Below are 25315 nucleotides of genomic sequence, written 5' to 3' on the forward strand. Positions count from 1 at the left end.
CTGGAAGCAGGTTTCAAGCCACTGGTCCTGAAAAAGTAGCTTCGTGTTCCCAGGGCTTTCTGAATCCCCTCCATCAATCAACACTGTACGTGTTTCTGTCTGCTGTCTACTTGTAAACGTTGAAACTATAATGATAACTATAAATCATACCTATAATAATGCATTATGGTGCTGTTGGTTATGAATCACCCAGAGAGACTGATATCAGCATGATGCATTAGTTATAACATGGTGTGCTATGTCACAGTAACTTGTACCACATGTGTAAGGACTTTGCATGACAAACTCTGTGCTTTGCCACTTGTGTGTTGTGAGACCACACTTATGTGATAACAGAGTTACTATCCCACACAGAAGCGTGCATGCGTTATACACACTGAGTGATGACTATGTAAAGAGGTTCCAGTGTAGATGTCCAGTTTTGCTCAGCTAATCTACCTCCTGAAGACAGTGGCACTCACATTAAGATGCGCTGGAATTGTGGAGCTTGTATTTGTAGAAAAAGGCGCCCAGGTGATTCAGAATTTCCTGCATGTTTTGTGAAAATGATGTAGCCTGTTCCTCTTCTGAGTTTGGAGAAAGAAGCAGGGTTTCCAAATCCACTTTCTTTCTCTCTTTCCTAAATTCAAATGTTGTTGTTGTTGTTGTTTTTTTAAATAAAATAAAAGGAACAAAAATTACAATAAATAGTAAAAATTAAAATAGCCTTTAAAAACTTCTCGTGGGAGAAGTGTATTACTACTACGTTTACTTCTTCCGGTCATGTGCAAGTTTTTAAAAACACAGAGAGAGAGAGAGCGAGAGAGAGAGAGCGAGAGAGATAAATAGACTGACTCCAGAAAACGTTGTCCGTTTTTTGGTTGTTGTCGTTGTTGATGTTGCAGTTTTTTTTCTGTTGTCTTTTTTTTAATATAATCTGCACCCTTTTAAAAAATAAATAAAAAAGTCCTGTAAACTCCACTGTATCCAGCCCCCCCCCCCCCACCCCCCTCACCGCCCTCACCGCCCCTTGAAAACCAGCCTCGGTTGTCTGAGGATGAGAGAGAGGAGGATCGAAAAATCTCACGCTCCCAAACACAAAAGAACAAATAACGACACAAGTATAAATCCTCCTCTGTCTGAGAAGAGGAAAGCACCAAGAACAGCCAGAACGACCCGCAAGAAGGAGCTGCTGTTGAATTTGAGGTAAAAAAAAAAACACAAAAAAAAAAGAAAAGACAGAACGATGGTAAGGTCCACGGCAGAATCTCTCAGATCCAGCGGCTGTAGGGACCCGTGACCTGCGTGTAAGCGTATGAGGAGACCGTGATCTGAGAGTTGGTGTTGAGGCTTATCCCGTGTCGCGTAGGCGGGAAATCCTTCTTGTCTCTCGGCAGTGCTTCGGGGGCCGGGCTAGCGGCGTTGCTGGCCCCCCACTTCCTCTTTTTCACGTAGGCCTTGATGTCCTCCTGGGGGATCCCGAGCCGGGCGGCCTCCTCCTGCCTCTGCCTGGCACGCTCTGCCAGCACCTTCATCTTGGCCTCCCACAGGGCCGTCCCGTGGCAGGGCTGATTGAGGTTCTTGTGCTGGTAGAAGACCAGGGAGATGCGGGCTGGGTGGCTGCGGTCTGGCTTCTTGAGAGGGGTGGTGGCGTGGAGCTCCCGCCGGGCGCACTCGATCAGGACGGAGCCGTGTGCCGGGGCCACCGCCACACCCCCGATGTTGGGGTCCAGGAAGTTGTGCTCGCTGTCGGACCACTCCTCTTCAGGCTCCCTCCTCCTCTCCTCCTCCTCCTTCACGCTCTCCTCTTTCTCATATGGGTCCCAGAACATCTTGCTGGCTGAGGCTTCTTCCCCGCTTGCCCGGAAGGGGTTGGGGTACAGCTTGCCCTCCGGAGTGGGGATTGGGGTGGTGGCTAAACTGTGCCCCAAATTGGGAGCAGCCCCAGCGGCGGCCGAGCCCCCATAAGACTTCCAGGCCTTCTCGTGGAGACCGACCGGAGTCGGACCCTGGTTCTCCCACATCTTGTCAGGGTAGCCCCCGGAGGCCGGCCTCTTTTGGCTACCGACGCCGTTCCCTGGGTCGCTGTTGCCGTGATTGTACCCCACTTGGCTCCAAGGTTTCCCTTGCAGGCTGGGGGAGGGGGTGCTGGAGTTCTCGTTGGGTTTGAAGCCATAGGGATTCCCCCCTGCAGGGTTCGTGTGGTGGGGGGAGGGAGATGGAGAGGGGGACTGGGAAGGGGAGGCAAGGCTGTGGTGGTTCATTTTGTTCCAGTGTTGCTGCTGCTGTTTCTCCACACCCACCCGCGTCTCTGTTAGCCCGGGGCTGGCTCGGATAAGAGAAGAGGAATCCCACGACCTTGCGTTCTCCTGGAACTTAGCACTGCCATTATTCCACGACCTCTCCGGGGCCAGATTCCCGTTCACTTTGTATCCCGGCCACTGTTCGTGTTGCGCGGCCGGACTGGACCCTGGAATTCCGCCCACGTCCGTGCTGGGAAGGCTGGGAATGCCGCCGCAGTCGGGATAAGGCGTGTGATCCACTGGCTCCTGCTTGATGACCCTCGTCAGTGGGCCTGGGAAACTCCGGGCATCCCCTTGGATCTGACTAGTCCGGTGAGGAGTAGAGAATTCGGGAGAGCCCCGCACAGAGGGAGGGTAAGCCGGCTCGGAGAACTCGGGATAGGCGTGGTTCAGGCTGGACTGCAGGGTGCGGACGTCCGGCTTATTTTCATAGCCGCTGGCACCTGCAGCGGGCCAGCAAGCACCAATCCTGGCCTCGTAGCCCAGAAACTGCGACGGGAAGATGTGGTTCGCCTGGTAGTTGTAATATCCATAGGGCTGCGGGAACTTGGGGTGAAAGCCGTTGATCACTGCGGGGCGTGGAGGTGGCAGGGCTGGGGGAGGCAGGCTGGACCTTGCATAGTACGAAGGGTAGGAGGGGTAGCCGCTGTTCATGGCGTAGGCGTCCGCTGGTCGGCAGCCTCCCAGGACGGAGTAGCCGTCCAGGGCAGGGTTGCAGTTCCTGTTGAAGCCCTCAAACCGATCTTTGTGCTCCATCTTGATGGTGGGCTTCACCTCCTGTTTGGGGATGCCTGATCAAAAAAGAAAAAAAAAACATCAGGAAAAATAATTTGGTCGGACTAAATAGTCGTGCAGTGCTCGTTAGTATCGCTTTTTTTTCTATCATCCCTGCTCCGGAGAAAAAAATGTATCGGGTGCAAAATGTTTTTTTTTCTTGGTCACCTTTGTTGGGCTGCTGGTTCTGCGTCCTGCCCGTCTCGTTGATCTCGCTCTTGATGATCTTCTCGGGGATCTCCAGCGTCTGCTTCTCCTTCTGGTTCTTCTTCTTCTCCGAAGCGGATTTCTTGGCGTCCAGCCTGCGTTGCCGGCACGACTTGGCGGGCTCCGGGAGCTTGCGCACCTCGCGCCGGAAGTTGGAGAGGACCTGGATGGCTCCGGATGTCATCTTGCGCTGCTGCCCCTCCTCACTGCCGAACTCATCCGTGAGGGAGACCTTGTAGAGCGGCAGCACGTGGAGCTGCTCGTCCTCCGCAATCTTACCCACGAAGCGGTTGTCTTCCTTCGTGAGAGTGCACACCTGCCGGGGAGGGGGAAACATTCGGGATTAGTCCTGATGTGGGTCCGTGAAACCCCATCCTATAACTTACAAACCATTTGCAGGTAAAACTGGAAGAAACACATAGCTGGTTTCACAAATACCGATTCTCGCTGATATAGGACCTAATGTAAAATTTGTTAGTGCAAGATTAGTCCTGATGGGGGTATGTGAATCCAGTCGCAAGACAGTTAGACAAACTTTCCATCTCGTGCCTTCTTCGGTAGTCGAAGTGTTTGCCAAATACAGAAATGATTTTTGATGGGTAGGGTTAGGATTTGGATTTGGGTTGGGGTTGGGGTTGGGGTTGGGGTTGGGGTTAAGGTTAGGGTTAGGGGTTAGGGTTGGGGTAAGGGTTAGGGTGGTAGGTGCTGTCAGTGTTTTTAGGGGAATGTTTTGTTATAACAGGTTGTGCTGTGTGCATCAGGTGTTATTTTGGTAAACCGCTCTGAGAAGGCTTTGACTTTCAATATATACAGCTCTGGCCAAAGGTTTTGCATCACCCTATAGAATTAACAAATTTTGCTTCATAAAATCAAATGAAACTTGCTGAATAACGTTACGTTAACATATTGAATTACATACCGCTTTGTAGTTTTCCATATGCTTCATGACAAACTGGCAAAAATTGAAAAATGTGACATTTTGAAATCTAATATGAAATACTGTACTACTATTATAGCTTCCGATATAATTGTGTAGTTTCTTTGATTACATGATGTTTACTAATAGATCTCAATTATGTTTTTACAGGGTCTCAAACCTAAAATTCTAGGTGATGCAAAACCTTTGGTCATAGCTGTCGATAGTAAGTGCAGGATTGCTGCAGTAAGGTAACCCGTGTGCTCCTGACGTACCACCGTGCAGCCGTTGTAGAGGTTGTGCTGGTCCTTGTGAGCGTGAGCACAGAAATCCATGCAGGCCGTCACTCCGGAAAACGGGCGTCCCTCCTTCAAACCCAGCCGACAATCCGGGGCAGACTGCTCCGTCGAGACCTGAGGGAGAGGGAGAGGGGGAGAGGGGGAGAGAGAGAGAGGGGGCGAGAGAGGGTGAGAGAGGGAGAGGGGGAGAGGGGGAGAGAGAGGGGGAGAAGGACAGGGAGAGGGAGAGAGAGGGGAGAGAGGGGGGAGAGAGGGAGATGGAGAGGGGGAGAGAGAGACAGAAGTAGAGAGAGAGAGAGAGGGGGGAGAGGGGGAGAGAGGGAGAGGGAGCGGGGGAGAGAGGAAGCAAGAGAGCAGGAGGGGGAGAGAGAAAGAGGGGGAGAGGGACAGGGAGAGGGGGAGAGGGGATGGAGAGGGAGGGGGAGAGGGGATGAAGAGGGAGAGAGAGAGAGAGGGAGAAGGGGAGAGAAGGGGAGAGACAGAGGGAGAGAGGGAGAGGGGGAGGGAGCGAGAGTGGGGGAGAGAGGGAGAGAGGGTAGAGAGAGAGGGAGAGGAAGAGAGAGTGATAGAGAGGGAGAGAGAGGAGGGAACGAAGAAAAGAAAGAAAGAAAGGAAGAAAGAAAGAAAGAAAGAAAGAGATTATTACATTTCCGGCCAAACCCGCCTGACATCACTCCTGTTACTGTTACTCATCCACTTACTATCACCACATCCAAACGTCCTGAATGTGCCAGAATATGAAGGGAGTCAGCAGGGACAGGCTCCTGGTAATCTGGGTGTTATCACACGCCCGTGGTATAGAGTCCCATGTATTCTACACTTCTTTTTTTTAAGCTTGATTTTGCCAGGTTTTTGGTGACATCCTGGCAAAATCAACTCTGCTTACCGTCCACATTTCTGCACCGTCCCTTTCAGGAGGCATTAAAAAGTTAGGCTGTATTATTAATGCTGTTCCTTTGGGATTATAGTATGACGGACTAATTGACAAGCCCTGCTTTTTGCAATGGAGATTTGGTGTAACCCAAAGCCCCACGCATTTCATTTCAAAGGGCCTCTTGTTTGTGTTTCCTTGCTGGGACGTTTTCATTGAGTTATTTAGTAACCAGACATCGTCTGACCCTCCCTGTGAAACCCCAAATGAACGACTGAGCAATTTTCAGACTGTGAACTAATTAACTCGTCGATAATTAACTAGAATGGTAAAACTCCCCCAGTTCTAGAGTTGACGTCGGCTCTGTGGCCCAGTGGTTAAAGAAAAGGGCTTGATTCCAGGAGGATCCTGGTTCAAATCTCAGCTCAGCCACTGACTCCCTGTGTGTGACCCTGAGCAAGTCACTGCACCTCCTTGTGCTCCGTCCTTCGGGTGAGACGTAAAACAAACAAGGTCCTATTGGAAGTGACTCTGCAGCAGCAGCAGCAGCAGCAGTTGTTGATGATGCATAGTTCACCCCCTAGTCTCTGTAAGTCGCTTTGGATAAAAGCATCTACTAAATGACTAATTAATAATAATAATAATAATAATAATAATAATAATAATAATAATAATAATAATAAGTCTTTAACCTCCCCCTTCCCTAATAAAAACACCAAGATTTCACCCAAACGCGCTGAAGCAACAGAGACGGCAATTTTCTAAATCTGCGTTTTTTTGTTTTTTAACCCTAACCCTTGTTCTCCCATTCCAGCCTCAACCCCTCACCTGGTTGGTGTAGGCCTGGGGGGCCAGCTGCTTGTACAGGGGGGCCAGTTCCGTCGCCAGTTCCTGGAAACTGTCTCTCAGATTCTCCTCCTAAAAATAAGGCAACAATAGGGTTATCTTGCTGGTGACACCAGAGAGGGATACACCAGACTGCAGCCCAGTTCACTTCTGAATACAGCCGTAGTGCTGCTGCTAACCAAAGACGGCACAAAGTTTACACCAACGCCTTTCGCGTTACAAGAAGGAAGACTTTCTTTTCTAGTGCTACTGTGTATCTTAAAACGATGGTTATTTACCATCTCAAATTAGCTTCCGTTTTGATCTTTTCTTAAGAAAATATAGAGCTATATCAAAGGGGACTAAAACTCTTTTGACAAACGTTTCGACTAGAAGTCTTCAATTGAATATCTAGTCTGAACATGGAGGGGCGGGGGGGCTGGTTTCACATACCTTGATTAACTAATCTTAGTCTGCCTTACCTAAGGTAACATTAGAGTGGTCCAAGATTAGCTGGCTCTGTGGAACAAGCATTTAAAACCTGAGAGGAAAAGCGAACATCGTTTCCCCCACTGTAAGCTTCATGAAAATCATCACAATATTGCACAGACATAGACCGGGATGTTTTATTGCAGTAAGCAGATGTATTCAATGTGTTTAAACACGTGGCTTTTACTACTGCCTCTGAAAGACCTACAGCTGGTTTCACAGACCCTGGCGAGCACTAATCTGCTAACCAAACGTCTTACCCTTAAATTCAATGGGCTGAGATGCCAATTCGTAACAGCTGGTCGTGAGATCTCCTTACACTGATCTATGCTTTACAATGGTGCAGTGTGTATCAGTTTTGCATCCCCCTCTATATAGAATGAACTAATTTTGCTTCATGAAGTCGAATGAAACCTACTGAATATTGTTAACATATTGAATTGCACACCGCTTTGTAGTTTTCCATCTACTTAAAGAAAAACTGACAAAAATTGAAAAATGTGTGTAACGGCGAGGATTGATTTTTTGTATTTATTACTGTAGGTGTAAATATGATGGCGAAAGCCGTGTTATTGTTTATTGGTATTTATTTAAAATGTATTGACAGCGTAGCCCAAGGTTGTTATTGTTTTGTTTAAGAGCGTGGATGGGAAGCCACATCCACAGTAATTAAAAAAAAAAACTTGTGCAGAAGGTGGCCATCTCCTGAATTAATTAAGTGATTAATTTGTTGCTAATCGGGAGATGGTCACCTGCATATAAACCTGCAGCTCTCTATACTCAGGGTGGGTGTTCAGAGGAGGAACGAGAGCGAGCGAGGAGCGAGAGAGAAATTTATTTAAAACTATACTAGGATCAGTGAAGGTGATTGCCCAGCCTGTCCGAGGTATTATTTGTGTTCGAGATTTTGTTTAAATATTTATTTTGCTCTGTGAGAAGTGTTTTTTGTTAAACCTTTTATTTTATTTTTGTTGTTTGAAAATAAACGGCGCACGCCGCATCTCTTTTTCACTGCAGTACTGCTTTTGTGTTTTGGTTCCTGCTTCTGGGCTGACGTCACCACTCAGCCACCCTGCCACAATGTGACACATCGAAATCTAACATGAAATACTACTGTACTACTACTAGTACAGTGGTATGTATGAGTAGTTCAACACACTTCGCTGTGCTTTTAGTGTGGGAAACTCTGTGCCACGCCTTCGTTCTGTGCCATTACCTTTTGTGGCTCTGCCACCAGGTTGTCCTCTCCGCTTTTTATAAATGATGTCTCAATCCTAAAAGTCTAGGTGATGCAAAAATCTTAGCCATAGCTGTATATCAATGTGTATCACTATATCAGTGCAGGGATGGAAATAACACTTGCTGTTTGATCCATTCCTGGTTCCACTATGAGATTAATAAAACACACCTGAGACTGTTCCCTTTACACTGTGGCTGATCAAGCTCTTAGTACACGCTGTACCTGAGGTAACATTAGGGTAGTGCAAGATCAGGTCTAATCTGTGAAGCCCTGGGGGACAGGCAGGTATATGCAGCGGACGCACCTCTTTGGGATTGTCCCCGTGCAGTCTGAACTTGCGCGGAGTCTTGCTGCGGGCGTACTTGCAGCCGTTGAAGTACATGCTCCAGGAGCAGCCGAACGAGAAGGAGGCTCCGCAGGAGTCAGGATCCTTCCCTTGGCAGGCACAGGTGCGACTGCGGGGAGAGAAAACCGTCAAAGCACTGCGATACCGTGACATTGTGACACTGAATACAGCAATGCTGTGACATTGTGACAGTGAATACAGCAATAATGTGACTGTGACATTGTGACAGTGAATACAGCAATACTGTGACATTGTGACAGTGAATATAGCAATACTGTGACATTGTGACAGTGAATACAGCAATACTGTGACATTGTGACAGTGAATACAGCAATACTGTGACATTGTGACAGCGAATACACAATACTGTGACATTGTGACAGTGAATACAGCAATACTGTGACACTGTGACAGTGAATACACAATACTGTGACATCGTGACAGTGAATACAGCAATACTGTGACATTGTGACAGTGAATATAGCAATACTGTGACATTGTGACAGTGAATACAGCAATACTGTGACATTGTGACAGTGAATACAGCAATACTGTGACACTGTGACAGTGAATACACAATACTGTGACATCGTGACAGTGAATACAGCAATACTGTGACATTGTGACAGTGAATATAGCAATACTGTGACATTGTGACAGTGAATACACAATACTGTGACATTGTGACAGTGAATACAGCAATGCTGTGACATTGTGACAGTGAGAACAGCACTACTGAGATACTTGTGACACTGCGACACTGCGACACTGCAATACAGCAATATTTTCAACATTCCGTTTAAATGGAAAGTTTGTTACCTTGGATAAGTCTTCAATATCAGATCACTGGCAAGCCCCAAACCTTCCCATGATCAAACTTCGGCACATGAGAGAAGAGTCCCCATTCGTTTTTTAAATGACATGTTTCGTGGAACGGCCGGAGATGATGTATTGAATTTTGATAATGGAAAAGCCTTGGGCTTGCCTGTACTCTGGTACTGAGGACGACTTATCCTGTGCAACACAAACGCTTCTCCTGCTGTTCAGATCATCAGAAACACTTCGAGAGGTAGGTACATTAACCTTGTTTCAACGGTTACATTTCCGCGGATATTTTGACACAAAGTTTTAAAAGCTCTGTGTTCTTCTGTCCTGTAAACCCCCCCACCCCACCACCCCTCCGTAAGAAAAAAAAACTAAGACAAGAACACAGTTGGCTAAATTCTCAAAGCTATTCCAATTCGGAGGAGAAATTATTTATTTTAGCAGACGCCTTTATCCAAGATGACTTAGAGACTAGGGTGTGTGAACTATGCATCAGCTGCAGACTCACTTACAACTACGTATCACCCAAAAGACAGAGCACAAGGAGGTTAAGTCATCATCATCAGGACGCAAACATCGAAACGATCCCCAAAAGAGCTGAAACAACACGTGGGCAAATAAACACGACCCTATCACACCCCCGGCCTGCGGCACTCACTCGTCATTCAGTCCGCAGCGGCGGCTCGTGGGGTTGCCCATCTTGGTGAGGGTCTCGGAGAGCTCTCGGTACAGCGCGTCCCCCAGCCCCCGCGGGACCCCCTCCCAGGCCAGGATGAGGATGACGATGAAGGCGTTGGCACAGCGATGCCCCGTCCGGTGACGCACCAGACACAGCAGCTTCTCCGTCTCGCTCGCCCTGCGGATCACCTGCCGGAGAGAGAGAGAGAGAGAGAGAGAGAGAGAGAGAGAGAGAGAGAGGGAGGGAGAGGGGGAGAGGGGGAGAGAGAGAGAGAGAGAGAGAGGGAGGGAGAGGGGGAGAGGGAGAGGGAGAGAGGATGGAGAGGGAGAGAGGGAGGGAGAGGGAGCGAGAGAGGGGGAGAGAGGGTAGAGAGAGGGAGAGAGGGAGGGAGAGGGAGCGAGAGAGGGGGAGAGAGGGTAGAGAGAGGGAGAGAGGGAGGGAGAGGGAGCGAGAGAGGGGGAGAGAGGGTAGAAAGAGAGAGAGAGAGCGTGTGAATGTGGGAGATCTCAAGCAGAGATGAGAAAGCGGTAATAAAGAATTGTTTCTAAAATTCTTTTCTTAATTCATTGTGAAATTTCTCAACCGTGATACCATTTCCGATGTCTGTGATCTCAATATAAAAATTCTATTCGAACTGTGAAACCCTGCCTCCTGTCCACCAAAGAGGGGAGTTCATGATGCCAGTCTGAATGAAACAAACGTTTATTTGAATTTGAATCACTATATGCCCCAGCTACAGAAACTGCCCACCTCCACTTTTGCAACCACTGTTCCGCCACTGTGCCGGCCTCACTCACCCACTTAGCGATGGGGCATCCCTGTGAGCTCTTGCCCTCCTTGCCAGTGTAGAGCACCTTCTCAATGCGGACAGCCTCCCCCTTCTCTCCATACCTGCACAGCAACAACAAAAGCAACAGCTTATATAGCGCCTTGACAACTTTTTTGGTTTTGCTTCGACCTGTTTTTTTGTGTTTTATTATTATTTATTTCTTAGCAGACGCCCTTATCCAGGGTGACTTACAATTGTTACAAGATATCACATTATTTTTACATACAATTACCCATTTATACAGGTGGGTATTTACTGGAGCAATCTAGGTAAAGTACATTGTCAAGGGTACAGCAGCAGTGTTCCCCCACCTGGGATTGAACCCACGACCCTCCGGTCAAGAGTCCAGAGCCCTAACCACTACTCCACACTGCTGTAGCTTTAGCATGGTGTGTAATGAACCGACATCTCAGCCCATAGAATTGAATGGGAAAGCAAGGGCTGGATGTGAAAAAAACAATTGTCTGAGATGCCAGTTCCTTACAGCTGGTCCTGTGCTTGTCTTACACTTCGCTGTGCTTTAAGTCTACCACGGCAAATGATCGCTTTAGCTTTCATTCTTTTTTTGGTTATTACAGTATAATATCAGTGTATCACTGTATAGCGATTTGCATCCATGTGCAGCAGTGCATAGCAATCTGTATCAATATATCACTGCAGGGCTGGAAATAAGACTCCCATTGCATAGCTGTTTGATCCATTCCTGGTTTCACTATGAGTTTAATCAGACACACCTGAGCTTGTTACCTATACACTCATCAAGCTGGTAGTAAAACCTGGAATGGGGGAAACCGCTCTGCAATAGGAGTCGTATTTCCATCCCTGCAATTCAATGCATCAATGCGTATCCATGCACATGAGCATACAGTTATGTATCAGTGTGCATCATTGTGTATATCATTATGTATCAGTGCATAGTGTATTACTGTACATCGTTGCTGTTTATAGGCTGTGTATCAGTATATCAGTGTCTATCCAGTTCTCTTGTCTCGGTATTAACACACTGAGCCTTCTGCCTGAACCTGCACACTCTCCTTATTCCCAGGCCCTGACGATCTTCATGGGTGACTGAATCCAAGCAGCCCATTGTGCAGCCCCCACCTCGTATCGGCAAACACACACACAGCCACTTCAGAGCAGGCAGCGTGCTGGGGACTGCGTGCCCAGAGGCGATACCTTGATCCTGCTTCCAAAACCAAGTGGCGCCCCCTATCTGTCTTAATTTCCGTTGTAATTCGCCAAACAATTTGAACCATAAATATTTGAGAGCCTTTTATTATGTGTTTTTTCGTGTATGAAAAAAAAACTTTTTTACCACAAATTCCACTAATAACACATACTTTGTATATTGCAACAGGTCGGCAACATTTCTGGAGAAAACTAGGTTTTATGGGTGTGATTTGCAAAATATTTTAGTCAAATATTTATGGCTTTACAAACTATAAAGCGGTGTGTAATTCAATATGTAACTTTCTGACTTTATAAAGCAGAATTAGTTCATTCTGTAGGGTGATGCAAAACTTTTTGCCAGAGCTGCAGGTCATTCCTTTCATTCGGTAAAATTTGATTTGATGTGGAAGCTGAAGAAGGGCATATTCAGAACTGAGGGGAGAAGGAGCTTTTTCACAGAAAGGGTGGTGAACCATTGGAACAGGCTGCCGGACTGCCTTGTTGAAGCAGAGACTTTCGGATTCTTCAAGAATAGACTGGATGCTGTCATGAACAATATTGTATAACCCTCTCTGTGACCATAATAACCTTTAGATGGCCACCTGGAGGAAGGGCGGTCCGTCTAGACACGGTTTTTTGTTTTCCTCTCCTGAGTGCTAGCGGACCAAGCTGGCATCAAAGCCAGCGAGCATCGGTGGGCCGAATGGCCTTTTCTCGTTCTTGAATTTCTTATGTTCTATTATTAGTAGAATCAGTGAATTAGACGTGGAGCACAGCTGTATCAAGGCATGTGTGATGCGCCGGTGGTGCAGGGCTGCAGGACTTCACTCACCTGTCTTCCATGAGCTCTCGAATGGAGGCGACGGTCGGCCCGGAGCCCAGGTGGGTGTAGTATGGCCCCTCGTCCTTCTCCACGATTTGTTCTGTGACCAAGAAACAAACAAAGCCAAACACGTCATTGCGGGCTTAACCCTGTGTGTGCCAGCGGGAGCTGCCAGTCCACCCAGGCCAAAATGTTGGACTGAAATGCCGCTGTTGCTACATAAGCAACATGATGTGTGGAGAGAACCCAAGTCAAATGTGCTTGCACTGTGTATAGGGTCACAGATATATATATATATAGATAGATAGATAGATAGATAGATAGATAGATAGATAGATGGACAGATAGATAGATAGACAGACAGACAGACAGACAGACAGATAGATAGATAGATAGATAGATAGATAGATAGATAGATAGATAGATAGATAGATAGATGGACAGATAGACAGACAGGTAGACAGACAGATAGACAGATAGATAGATAGATAGATAGATAGATAGATAGATAGATAGATAGATAGATAGATAGATAGATAATGCTAATATGGGTATCTATGGATTTGCCCAAATCAGCATTACACCAGCCCTGTACATTATTGTGCTGCTGATCCATGTCCCTCTAGAGTTGATAAAAGCCCTAACAAGCCTGTGTGTGTTATGTGATTCTGGGATTGCGAGCCTCACACACGAGTCATGGGTGGGTGTAAACCAAGACAGGGTCTGTCTGAGGCTCAGGTTTGTGGCGGGGGGGGGGGGGGGGGGGGGGGGGTGCTGAGTTCAGGTTAACCCTTTCAGCACTGTGGAGACGCTCCTTTCATTCTCGAGACAGCTGAGCGCTGTTTGGAGGAGCAGTCCAGGGGCAACGTACCTTTGAGGGGGGTAGTGAAGGATTCTAAGAGAGGGAGAGGCGAGAGAGAAAGCGATAGCAGGGGTTAATACAGGCAAAGCATGTCCTAGACCAGTCAATTTCTTAATGGGCTCCCTTACCTTACCTTACAATTACATAACTGGGAATGTCATTACCCTTAGAAAAGTTTCTCATAGTAAAGAAATAGCAAATTGTAATAAGGCATCGCGAAAGCATGGTAAAGTGCATGTACAGTAATGCATGGTAAAGCATATAAAAAAAACATGGCACACCATGGTAAACTATGGTAAATGCATAGTATAACCATAGGAAAAGCATAGGGGGAACCTGCAAAATTATCGTGCACATTTACTGTGGTTAACTGCAAACGTCATTGAAAAGGGAAATGTAAAAAAAAACTATTCTACTGACAATTGATGATTGCTCTTAAATCTTGATTAAAATCCAGCGTTAAAAGCAGAAATCAAACAACATTTTAGACCCTCGCTGGGCAGAAACGATAACATGTGCGCAGCCATCGGGAGCTGAGAACCAGGAATGGATGGAAAAGCCGGAGTTTTGTCATTGAGGTTCCGAGGAAGGAGGGTCAGGAAAGGGTTAACCAAACTGAGGAAGAGAGAGTTGAATTGAAATCTCTGGTATCTGGGGAGTGGCTGCACAGCATGCAAGGTCACATTCTTGGGTGAGTAAGGAGGGGGGGGGAGTGTGTGTGACTGCTGATCAGTGTGAATGTCCGAGCGAGGGGTGGGGGGGTGACAATCTGGACCCCTGCCAACCCCCCGGCCAAGAGACTGAGAAAGAGAGAAGGGGGAAGAGAAAAAGAGTGAGCACTCGGATGCAGGAACTTCATGAACATTGGGTGACAACCAATCTGTAGTAACTGAAAGTATTTTTTGAAGTTAACCACTTCAAAATGACTTCAACAAACTAGTTAACGCATGTATTATAAGGCTTGGTCTGTAGTACTTGGATTGTGATCTGCTCAGATCTCGGTAAGATAAACTAAGCTGATTCTTCTTCTTCTTCTTCGTCTTCTTCTTCTTCTTCTTCTCCTTCTTTTCTTCTTCTTCTTCTTCGTCTTCTTCTTCTTCTTCTCCTTCTTTTCTTCTTCTTCTTCTTCTTCTTCTTCTTCTTCTTCGTCTTCTTCTTCTCCTTCTTTTCTTCTTCTTCTTCTTCGTCTTCTTCTTCTTCTTCTCCTTCTTTTCTTCTTCTTCTTCTTCTTCTTCTTCTTCTCCTTCTTTTCTTCTTCTTCTTCTTCTTCTTCTTCTTCTTCTTCTCCTTCTTTTCTTCTTCTTCTTCTTCGTCTTCTTCTTCTTCTCCTTCTTCTTCTTCTTCTTCTTCGTCTTCTTCTTCTTCTTCTCCTTCTTTTCTTCTTCTTCTTTTCTTCTTCTTCTTCTTCTTCTTCTTCTTCTTCTTCTTCTTCTCCTTTTCTTCTTCTTCTTGGATTGTGATCTGCTCAGATCTCGGTAAGATAAACTAAGCTGATTCTTCTTCTTCTTCTTCTTCTTCTTCTTCTTCTTCTTCTTCTTCTTCGTCTTCTTCTTCTTCTTCTCCTTCTTTTCTTCTTCTTCTTGGATTGTGATCTGCTCAGATCTCGGTAAGATAAACTAAGCAGCAGCAACAGCAGCAGAGCCAGAACTATGAACTGAGACGCAGACCCCTGCCAGGAATCGGAGGGAGAAGCGCTGAGAGCCACATGTCTTTTTCTTTCTCTCTCTCATTCTTTTTGTGAAGTGTGGCTTCGCTGCCGCTTTCATTTCTGCCATCTGGCAGGCGGCCAGGAGAGCAGGCAGGCAGAGCCCCGCTCAGTTGGAAACTCACAGCCCAGACAGAGCAGATCAATAACCAACAAAGAGAGCTGATAATTGTATCAGTGTCTGATAGTGGAGACGCATGGGGAGGGAGGAGGTGTGGGAATGAGGAGGGGAGGGGGAGGGGGAGAGTGAGAGAGAGAGGGAGACAGAGAGGGAGAGAGAGAGGGGGAGGAAGAGAGAAGGGGAGGGGGACAGAGAAGGGAGGGAAGAGGTAGCAGGACAAAGAAGGAGAAAAGGGTCAGAGAGGGAGAGAAAATAAGATAGTGGGAGGCAGCATGTAGGAAAGGGGGAGAAATCAAAACTAGGAAAAGGTACGTTGACCCTGACCGGTCCCTCCCTGACCAGTCCCTACATCCCCTCTCAGCTGCAGTGTGGGCTTTTCAGAAGCTGTCTACCCAAACAGGAGGCTGGCGGATTGCAAATGAAGGAGCGGACGTGCTTTCAGATTGAATCGTCTCGATCCCCATCTCAAGGGACAAAAGAGCCATTTGCCTCTCCTGCTCTTTTGTGTCTCCCCCGCCCCCCCCCCCCCCCCGCCATACACGCTCCTCTGCACCCCCTTCCCTCTCCATAATCCTGTTAAAGGTTTCTGTTCAGAAATAAATGAACCAGACGGCCGAGCCGCACGCTGACTGAGTCTGGCTGGCAGCTTGAGCAGGGAGCAGAGCGAGCTGAGCTGGGATAGACAGCTCCACGGGTGCTGAACTTGCTGTAAACTCTCAAGGACGTGTCTTCAAGTTTACAACGCAGTACAGTGTAAGGCGTCAGACAGTGTGGCTTAAAAAAAACAACCTGCCAGACTGTTTCGGCCTGGCAACAGGCTGTATCTTTCAGGGTTTCCTATATCAAAGAAATCGTTTCCTTTGAAAACACGCATTGCGTGTGCTACACAACTTACTAGCAAGTTATTTTTGTTGCAGAGTTTCTCAAAGTCTTTGTCAATGTCAGTCCAGAAGCTCGCTTTGAAGGATTATATAAAGTTTTGCACAGATACAAACTTAATTCATCAAAACAGACTTCTTTTTTTAGTACTGGAATGTCCCACTTTTAGTAACACGTTTTATCACAAGTGTATAAGCAGTTCACCAGGTGCAAGTAATAAACGTAGGAGACTTGAAGACAGAAGCACAGGCAGTTCCTAAGTCCACCAAACTGTTAAACCCTCAATAATCTGTGGTTGAAATTCACAATCGCATTCTCCAGATTAAGGCTGTAAAATGATGGATAAGCTGTCCCTTAGGTAATAATGTAAAACTTCAAAAGAACACTTCAAAAGTCGAGCAGACAACCATTTCAACTAGAGCCATCACCAGTCTCTGCTTGACTTAGCGTTTGTCTAATAATCTTTAAGGTAAAACTATAAGAAGATAAATCAAGTAGGCAAATGTTTCTTATAGTCTGAAGAAGGCACTTGCTGAAGCATCTGTTTACTTGGTTTCGTTTCTTATAACTGTCTAACTTTGAATTCTCACCTAGAATATTGTGTTCAATTCTGGTCACCTCGTTACAAAAAGGATATTGCTGCTCTAGAAAGAGTGCAAAGAAGAGCAACCAGAATTATCCCGGGTTTAAAAGGCATGTCATATGCAGACAGGCTAAAAGAATTGAATCTATTCAGTCTTGAACAAAGAAGACTACGCGGTGATCTGATTCAAGCATTCAAAACCCTAAAAGGTATACACAATGTCGACCCAGGGGACTTTTTTTACCTGAAAAAAAGAAACAAGGACCAAGGGTCACAAATGGAGATTAGATAAAGGGGCATTCAGAACAGAAAATAGGAGACACTTTTTTTACACAGAGAATTGTGAGGGTCTGGAACCAACTCCCCAGTAATGTTGTTGAAGCTGACACCCTGGGATCCTTTAAGAAGCTGCTTGATGAGATTCTGGGATCAATAAGTTACTAACAACCAAACGAGCAAGATGGGCTGAATGGCCTCCTCTCGTTTGTAAACTTTCTTATGTTCTTATGTTCTTATGCTTTGAAGCTAATAATCTGTGACTGAATTCGTGTTGGATGCAGAACTAATAAAGAAGAACCCTGGCTTGCTTGCTAACTCACCGACACAGTCACAGGTGGGGAATTCTGCCAGCGCCTTGATGGGGGTGTCCAGGAGGCTCTTTGTGGGGGTGTCCAGGTAGCGTAGGGGGGACTCCAGGAAGCCGCTGATCGAGGGGGTGAAGGGGGGCTCACCCTTGGAGGGGGTCTCCCCTTGTCCCAGCCCGTCGTCTGTGCTGAAGCAAGCTGTGGTGGACAAAACTGTGATAGCACCAGAAGACTCAATCTTGATCTTCTTCGGGGAGCAGGGAGAGGAGAAGGGCAGCGTGAAAGGGTTCTCCAGCACCCGATGCTGCTGCTGCTGCAGGACAGAGTCCCGTGAGGGGGAGGCAGATTGGAGGGGCAGAGACGGGGCTTCCGATACTCCCTGAGACTGAGATGATGACAACGAGGTGGTAGGGTCAAAATCGGAAATGAAGCTGGGGGTTCGGAGGTCGACGTCCTGACCAGGAGCACCGTTTGCAGAAGGCTGAGGAGTTGAGGAGGTCAGTTCCAGTTTGGGATGTCCTGAGTTAGAATCCTGCTGCTGCTCTTGCTGAGCGCTGTCCCCTCCGAACTCAGCCTCGAACTGCCGGATGAGGTCCTCGAACTTGTCCTCAAGGCTGTGAATGCCCTGGAGAGCTGGGGCAAGGGGACCTCTCTTGCTGGGCTGACCTGGATCGGGTTCCTGGCCTGAGGAGCTCGCCCTGGGATCCGAAGCCTTGCATTGTTCATCTGACCCTAAACCAAATTGACCCCCGATGTTCTCCACAAAATCAGTGGAGGTTGGAGGCAGGGTGGAGGAAGTGGAGGCTGGTGGAGGAGTGAAGTTAGGGGGAGGCGGAATGGGGCCGCTCCCTGGGAAGTCAGCTTGTCCTAGAGCAGGGTGGTAGGCTGGGGAAGTAGTCGACGTTGCAGCACTGTGAGCGATCAGTTCCTGAGTGTTGGGCAGTGCAAGCTGGGCATTCAGTGGGTGCTGCGCAGGCTGCCCTGGGTATCTGTTGCCCGAAAGCTGGTCGGGGGTCAGGTAGCGGCTTTCTGCCCCTGCCATAGCTGCCAACGCCAAGGCGGCTTGCCGGTTTTCCTCCTGGGCTTTCTGCCGGAGCAGATCCAGGTTGATCTGCGCTTGTGGGAGGAAGGTTGGGAGGGAGGCTTTCTGCTTGGTCTTCCTGATGACGATCTGTTTGGGTTTGGGCAGAGGGGACTGCTGGTTCGCGCCCAAGGGGAGCTTTTGGGACGGAGACGAGCTGACCTTCTTGGTCTTTTTCTCTTTGACTTCCTGCTTGACGGGCACCGGGGGGAGATGCCCTCCGTGGGTGAACCAGCTCTGCTGAAGGTCCCGGAAGTTGGATGGCAAGGCGGCAGGGTTGGGGCTGTGTTCCTGGAAGAGGTTCCTCTTGTGATGCAAGTGCTGCTGTAGTGCGGCCTGGGTCTTGTAGCGCAGGCTCACAGCCTCAGAGTGCTGGTGAGGAAAATGATTCATGGCTTGACCATTGACCAGACCGTAATTCCTCTCACTGGAGGAGAAAGCAGGATCCACAACCTCGTTTTTAATCTTGGAGGCAGCCAACAACCCTTTGTCTTTGAGATGCTGCGGATGCTGCTGCAACACTTCGGGGATTTTAAACACAGATGGCATGTATTTGTTGTTGGTGTCTCCCAGCAACTGGTGGAGCTCCGTCATGGGGTCACTTAACAGGGATGGGGAGCTCTGATTGCGGTTCAACGTCCTCCAGGGATTGGCCGCTCGGCCCGGCTTGGTAAAGTTGGGGCTTTCCAGCAGAGCAGGGTTTGGGCTGTGTCCGGGTCTGGAGAACGTGGCTGGGGATGGGTTCTGGGAAGGCTGGTTGGCTGGTTGTTGACTGACGGAATTGGGCAAGGGCTCCCGAGCAGGCTGCTCCTGCTGGTCCTGCCTCTGCTGCCTTTCGAAATGGGAAGCTGGAGCGATCTGGCTCGGGAACACCTGGGAAGAAGATGGAAAACTGTCATGACTGCCGTTGTTCCTACTGCTCTCCAGTTGCATCTGCAAGGCCTGTTGGTTTTCCCAGTGTGAGTGATTAGGGGGATCAAAGTGCGACACACTGACCGGAGATGCTAGAGATGATGATAAGGATGACGAGGAGTCTGTGGCTCCCACAAGTGCTCCCTGGTCTTTGGGGCCACCACAAGAGGCTTGCAAAGAAGGTTGTGAGCCGCTACCGCTGTCGTGGTGCTGAAGTTGGGGCAGGTGGTGATTGGGGTGACTCAGGAAAGGATTGGGGTGATATAGCGAGGGGTTGGCTGTTGCCGACTCCCCAGCCGATACGAAGGGCTGGGGGGGGATGGAGGACAGCTGGGTGAGGGCCTCGATAGCGATGGCCGTCTGCAAGCTGACGTTCCTCTCCTTGGCGATGGAAATGGCGTTTTGGGAATAGGGGGAGAAATGAGCCGCCGTCGAAGGCGTTCCGGCACGATTTTCCCGTCCCTCTGCTTGCATTTCCGTTGCGGGGCTCGGGGCTCGGTGGGGGGCAGGGAAAGCACCGTTGACGGGTTTCGAAGGCGTACAATCGCGCTGATCGACAGTCCCGCACTTCTGCTCAGTCCCGATGGCCATCTTGATTTTCTTCTCCAGCCACTCCAGATAGTCGGGGCACTCCGGGCCGTCACAGTTGCAGTTGGGTGGCTTTTTCCCGTGTCTGGCCAGACTCAGGGCGTTCTGCAGCATGCTTAAGTCCTCTTCCCCCTGGCCGTCCGAGCCCCCGACGCTCCCCTTACCCCCGCCAGCCTCGGACAGGCTGCTGCTCTCGGCGGCCATCTCCATGTTGAATTGCTTGTACAGCTCCGTGGTCTGCAGTAACTCAGTCCCCGGCATGCCTCTCCCTCTGCCAAAAGGCGTTGGCATGGACACAGCGGAGGCGGAAAAGGCTACCAGGGTCCTAGCGTCTTCCATATCCACGTCGTTGTGTGTCGTTGTTTTTTCAGAGCAGCCCCCCATCCGGTTTCCCTCCCTTTCTCTATCGGTTTCGGAGAACTGTCCCTCTCCTCCTCCTCCCTCTCCTTCTCCTCCTCCTTCATCCCCATGCTGCTCCCCCCCTCCCTCTTCTTGTTCCTCGTCCCTCCCGCAGGCTCCCCTCCCCAGGCCGGGACGCTCCCCCAGTCTCAGCCTGCTTTCCTCCTCATGCTCGATTGGCCCCCCTTCCATTTGGCCAGTTCTGGGGCCATCCACTGAACTGACCCCTGAACCTGTCTGTAGAGAGAGAGAGAGAGAGAGAGAGAGAGAGAGAGGGGAGAAAGAAGCGGTCAGTCACTCCGATTCATCAATCTTAATCGTTTAATGTAGAGTAGAATTAATACAGAAATACAGACACAATTTCAGAAAAGCCAAAAACTCTTAAATAAAATAATTGTATTGATTACAATTACCAAGATACTTCTCGGAAACTATAATGTAAGAGCTCCTTTATGCAGTAGTATTTTTTTTCTTGCTGGGTCTCAACTGTTTTGCATTTTAGTAACTTACAGAACTCTAAACAAGTTAATCCTCTCCCTAACTCTAGGGCTCTAATTTGAAGAAATGGTGCATTCTGTAAACTGTTACAATAATTGAGTGCATAGCCCTGGATGTGCTGCAGACAGTTCCTCTCTGAATAGAGGGTGCACAACGCTCCCCCAGTTCTTAATTAAAGGGCAGGCAGCCAGCCTGCCAGCAGCATCGCAGGAAAACCTTATTCTAGATCACGCTAATAGAGAATCCAATCAAAACCACTCACTCCCATAGAGACAGGGAGAGGGGGAGAGGGAGATATGAATGATAGCAGTACGGGTTTATCCCAACAGAAACTAAGAGCAGTTTTTATTATACCAGTATAGATAGCATAGTGTATTACAGTGTAGTGTAGTGTAGTGTAGCCCCTTGCTACCACAGATTTCCTATTGGAGAAGTGAAATATTGTATTGTATTGTATTGCATATCATAGCATAGCACAGTACAGTATAGTATGGCATGGCATATTTATTATACATATTATATTAAATTATAGTCTGGTACAGTATAGTATATTACAGCAAGGTTTGCTATGGTATCATATTTTACATTACAGTATAGTATATTATATAGCTTTTATATTCAAACACTACACTGATAAAGGTAGAAGATCAAACCACATGTCTGCTGTCTCGGGTGTTTAAAGGTATTTAACTATTTTTTTTTAATTTCTTAGCAGACACCCTTATCCAGGGCGACTTACAATTGTTACAAGGTATCACATTATTTTTACACAGTTGGGTTTTTTACTGGAGCAATCTAGGTAAAGTACCTTGCTCAAGGGTACAGCAGCAGTGTCCCCAACCTGGGATTGAACCCACGACCCTCCCGTCAAGAGTCCAGAGCCCTAACCACTACTCCACACTGCTGCCCCACCTCAACTAGACAGGCCCTTAAAGTCAGAGGCATGCAGGAACTAACTGAACCCGCCCCAGTATAGCCTAATAAAGGTTCACAATGGTTACTTCGCGTGAATCATTAACATGGCACCCCCTCCGCCTTGCAAAGGTGAGTAAACACAGCCTTTAGCATGCAGGAACCTGCGTGCCTCAATGAGCCGCCAGCTGCTGGAGAGAAGTGCCTGCTGTGGGTTTGCCTGGCTTGTTTGATGATACACAGGTCTCGTGCTACTCCCAGAGCCACTGTTTACACACGTCCCAACAGAAACAGTGACTCTACAGCGGCAGCCAGCCCACAGCCGCCCAGCAAGGCAAACCCGGGGCAAACACATGCTGATCATCTCCCTTCCCTGTGTATAAGATGTGTTGTGAAGTTGCCAATGCTGGTTATGCGTTGGTTTTGCTAATGGTTTCATACGACAGGGTTTCTTCAGGGTGATACCGTCCTTTGGATGAGACGTAAAACAAGCGAGGTCCTATTGGAAGTGACTCTGCAGCAGCATTTGTTGATGCATAGTTCACCCCTTAGTCTCTGTAAGTTGCTTTGGATAAATGCGCCTTGTACTGGGTTATAATGGGATCCCAGCGGGAATTCTGGGAGCCTTTCCTGATAGTGCTTCCTGGTTTTGGTTTAACCCCTTCCTCCCTTCTCTTAACCCCTTCCTCACTTACAAGCACTTTTGTAGTTATTCTGCAGCTCAAGGCATTTTCCTGAGCTCTAAACATTCAATCACAGAGCATGCGGTCCCAGTACTAAAAAAGAAGAAACTACAAAATATATTCGGTCACTTCTGTGTTTACACCAGCTTTCCTTCCTCATGAAAACGTATCAATGGGACTTTGCATGAAGTTGCCGTTATGCAAAATTAACAGCACTTCTCAATCCCCTGTGTGTGTCTGTGTGTGTGTGTGTGTGTGTGTGTGTGTGTGTCAGTGTCTGTGTGTGTGTGTGTGTGTGTGTGTGTGTGTGTGTGTGTGTGTGTGTGTATGTGTGTGTGTGTGTCAGTGTCTGTGTGTGTGTGTGTCAGTGTCTGTGTGTGTGTGGTTGTGTGTGTGTGTGTGTGTGTGTGTGTGTCAGTGTCTGTGTGTGTGTGTATGTGTGTGTCAGTGTCTGTGTGTGTGTGTGTCAGTGTCTGTGTGTGTGTGTGGTTGTGTGTGTGTGTGTGTGTCAGTGTCTGTGTGTGTGTGATTGTGTGTGTGTGTGTGTGTCAGTGTCTGTGTGTGTGAGTGAGTGTGTGTGTGTGTGTGTGTGTGTGTCAGTGTCTGTGTGTCAGTGTCTGTGTGTGTGTGGTTGGGTGTGTGTGTGTGTGTGTGTGTGTGTGTGTGTGTCAGTGTCTGTGTGTGTGTAGTTTTGCTCAGCAGACCAACTGTCTGCCCAACACAGTAACACCTATTATTCTGAGCCTGATCTGTATAATGTTTTAGCTGCATAAATATTTAGTTCAGCCCTGATTAACTTTCATGGCAGTGGAGGCCCACGACTCTGCAGAGAATAGTAATGAGAGTCAAAGTCTGCATTATCCTGTGCGTCAGTGTGTAGCTGGGTACAAAGGTGTGAGGGAAGGAAGGAATACGAAGAGAGAGAGAGAGAGAGAGAGAGAGAGAGAGAGCGAGAGAGAGAGAGAGAGAGAGAGAGAGAGAGGGAGGGAGGGAGGGAGGGAGAGAGAGAGAGAGAGAGAGAGAGAGAGGGAGGGAGAGGAAGAGAGAGAAAGAGAGAGGGAGGGAGGGAGAGAGAGAGAGAGGGAGAGAGAGGGAGAAAGGGGGAGAGGGAGAGAAAGAGGGGGATCAGATCAAACTTAACGTGGTCAATCATGCTTCAGGTAGACAGGTCTATACACTGAAGGTCTATACAATAGCTAAGTATAGTTTCGTATAGCTTTTTAACTGAGAATAAACTTACACTTAAGAACACAGATGAAGGCATAAGGCAAACGCTTGCCTACTTGACCAATCCAGGATTTCCCTATCTCTGCCTCTTTATCTCACTGCCTCCCTGCCATCTCTGCAACAAAGTCCATTCCCTGTTTTACAATCCAGTTCAGATTTTACCCATCTCTCTGTCTCAGTCTCTCTACTTTCTTTCAAACCACCCATTCCCTTTCAAAAATCCAGTCCAGGATTTCCCCTATCTCTACATGTCTCTTTATCTCTCTGTCTCCCTGCCTTCTCTCAAATACAGTCCAATCCCTTTCAATTATCCAGTCCATGTTTTGCCTACATCTGCCTCCCTGCCTTATTTCAAACGCAGTCCATTCCCCTCCCCTGATCCAGTCCAGGATTCCTCTCTCACACTACCCAGGATATCAGGTCGAGGAGCTGTCAGGATTGAGAATGCATGCGGTAAGTCCTCGGTCTCCAAATACTGCAAGTGCATGAATGGGAATGGCTACAGCATGCAGCATTGCAGTACCTAAACACCACTAAAGACCACTCGTACCTTTTTGCTTAATACATCCCTGAGCTAAAACAGAGATGACATTCTTTTCATTGTAGAAGCAGCTGGAGGGTTGCAGTTTAGATCACGGATTGGCAGAAAATAAGGCAGGACTCTGTTCAGTGTTTTATATATGTCTTCGTTGAGGTGTGTGTGTCTGCGTTTACAATAAAATGCAGCTTTTTTCTTTGATAGACCTTTTATAACTGACCGGGAACAATCGTGTACATTTGTGCAAAACTGCAATCCCAGGCCGCAGCTGTAATGTGTTATTCAGCTAGCTGGAGCATTTTATTGCGTGGAAATGCTATAGGTGCAAGAGAGCCTGGTTAAACAAATTGCTTAGCGACTTCAGTAAAGTGTACAGCACTGTGATCGCCTGTTTTATTTTATTACCAAAAATCGCTACCCAGGATGGACTCTTGAGCAGCAACAATTCTTTCCAAGATTGTCCCCGAAATGTCAAACAAACATCTTTTCACACGCTGGCCACCTGATCATACACAGCTAACTAACAAAGATAGAAAACATCTAGCAGCAACACTCAATAACAGCAACAACTAACATCTTAAAAACACAGACATCGGGTGAAAAAAAATCTATACGCTAATGCAGGGATGGGAATAAGACTCCCATTGCATAGCGGTTTGCTTCATTTCTGGTTTTACTGTGAGTTTAATAAGACACACCTGAGCTTTTGTGACCTATACACACTGGGGCTAATCAAGCTTGCAGTAAAACCTGGAATGGGTTTGACTGCTTTGCAATAGGAGTCCCTGTAATGATGAACAATTTGAATTGAGTTAGTGATGATGATAATCAATAATCCTAATAACCGTCATCACAGAATCAGAGATCAGTACAAAGTTATCAAAGGCCTTGGAACGGTGTTAGATAAAGGCGTCTGTGTCGACACGAGCGGTTAGCACTTCGGGGGTTAAACTTTGCTTGACCTTGGCCCCGCCCCCTCTCTTTCTGAAAGCGTGTCACATGGAAACACCGGTTCAATATTTATCCTGCAGCAGATTCCACTACGACCGCCTCCGCTGGGTATCAGCAGTAGACTGGAAGTCTGAGATGTTAAACAAACTGGTTTGAAGATATAACAATTGCTTCTTGAGCTCGTTCCTTTGAAACCAGGTAACTCCTGTGTTTATAG

The 25315-nt window shown here is 47.6% G+C and overlaps 1 protein-coding gene across 4 annotated transcripts in view; it reads right to left on the reverse strand.

The window, feature by feature from the left end:
* Positions 1 to 1007: 1007 nt before the first annotated feature.
* The window catches only part of LOC117966089 (methylcytosine dioxygenase TET3-like), a 69866-nt gene continuing 45558 nt past the window's right edge, over positions 1008 to 25315 (reverse strand). For 3 of the 4 annotated variants that reach the window (XM_059013721.1, XM_059013723.1, XM_059013724.1), the window contains 10 exons: positions 17325 to 20526; positions 13447 to 13470; positions 12585 to 12675; positions 10551 to 10644; positions 9733 to 9941; positions 8208 to 8358; positions 6178 to 6267; positions 4455 to 4592; positions 3225 to 3579; positions 1008 to 3073 (listed from right to left, as the gene is read on the reverse strand). In XM_059013721.1, the coding sequence (XP_058869704.1) occupies positions 1251 to 3073; positions 3225 to 3579; positions 4455 to 4592; positions 6178 to 6267; positions 8208 to 8358; positions 9733 to 9941; positions 10551 to 10644; positions 12585 to 12675; positions 13447 to 13470; positions 17325 to 20526 (6177 nt within the window). In that variant the 3' untranslated portion in view covers positions 1008 to 1250. The remainder of the gene's footprint in view (positions 3074 to 3224; positions 3580 to 4454; positions 4593 to 6177; positions 6268 to 8207; positions 8359 to 9732; positions 9942 to 10550; positions 10645 to 12584; positions 12676 to 13446; positions 13471 to 17324; positions 20527 to 25315) is intronic. The other variant, XM_059013722.1, reaches the window with a different exon arrangement.

This window comes from Acipenser ruthenus, chromosome 46, assembly GCF_902713425.1.
Source record: "Acipenser ruthenus chromosome 46, fAciRut3.2 maternal haplotype, whole genome shotgun sequence".
In the NCBI taxonomy this organism is placed as follows: Eukaryota; Metazoa; Chordata; class Actinopteri; order Acipenseriformes; family Acipenseridae; genus Acipenser; species Acipenser ruthenus.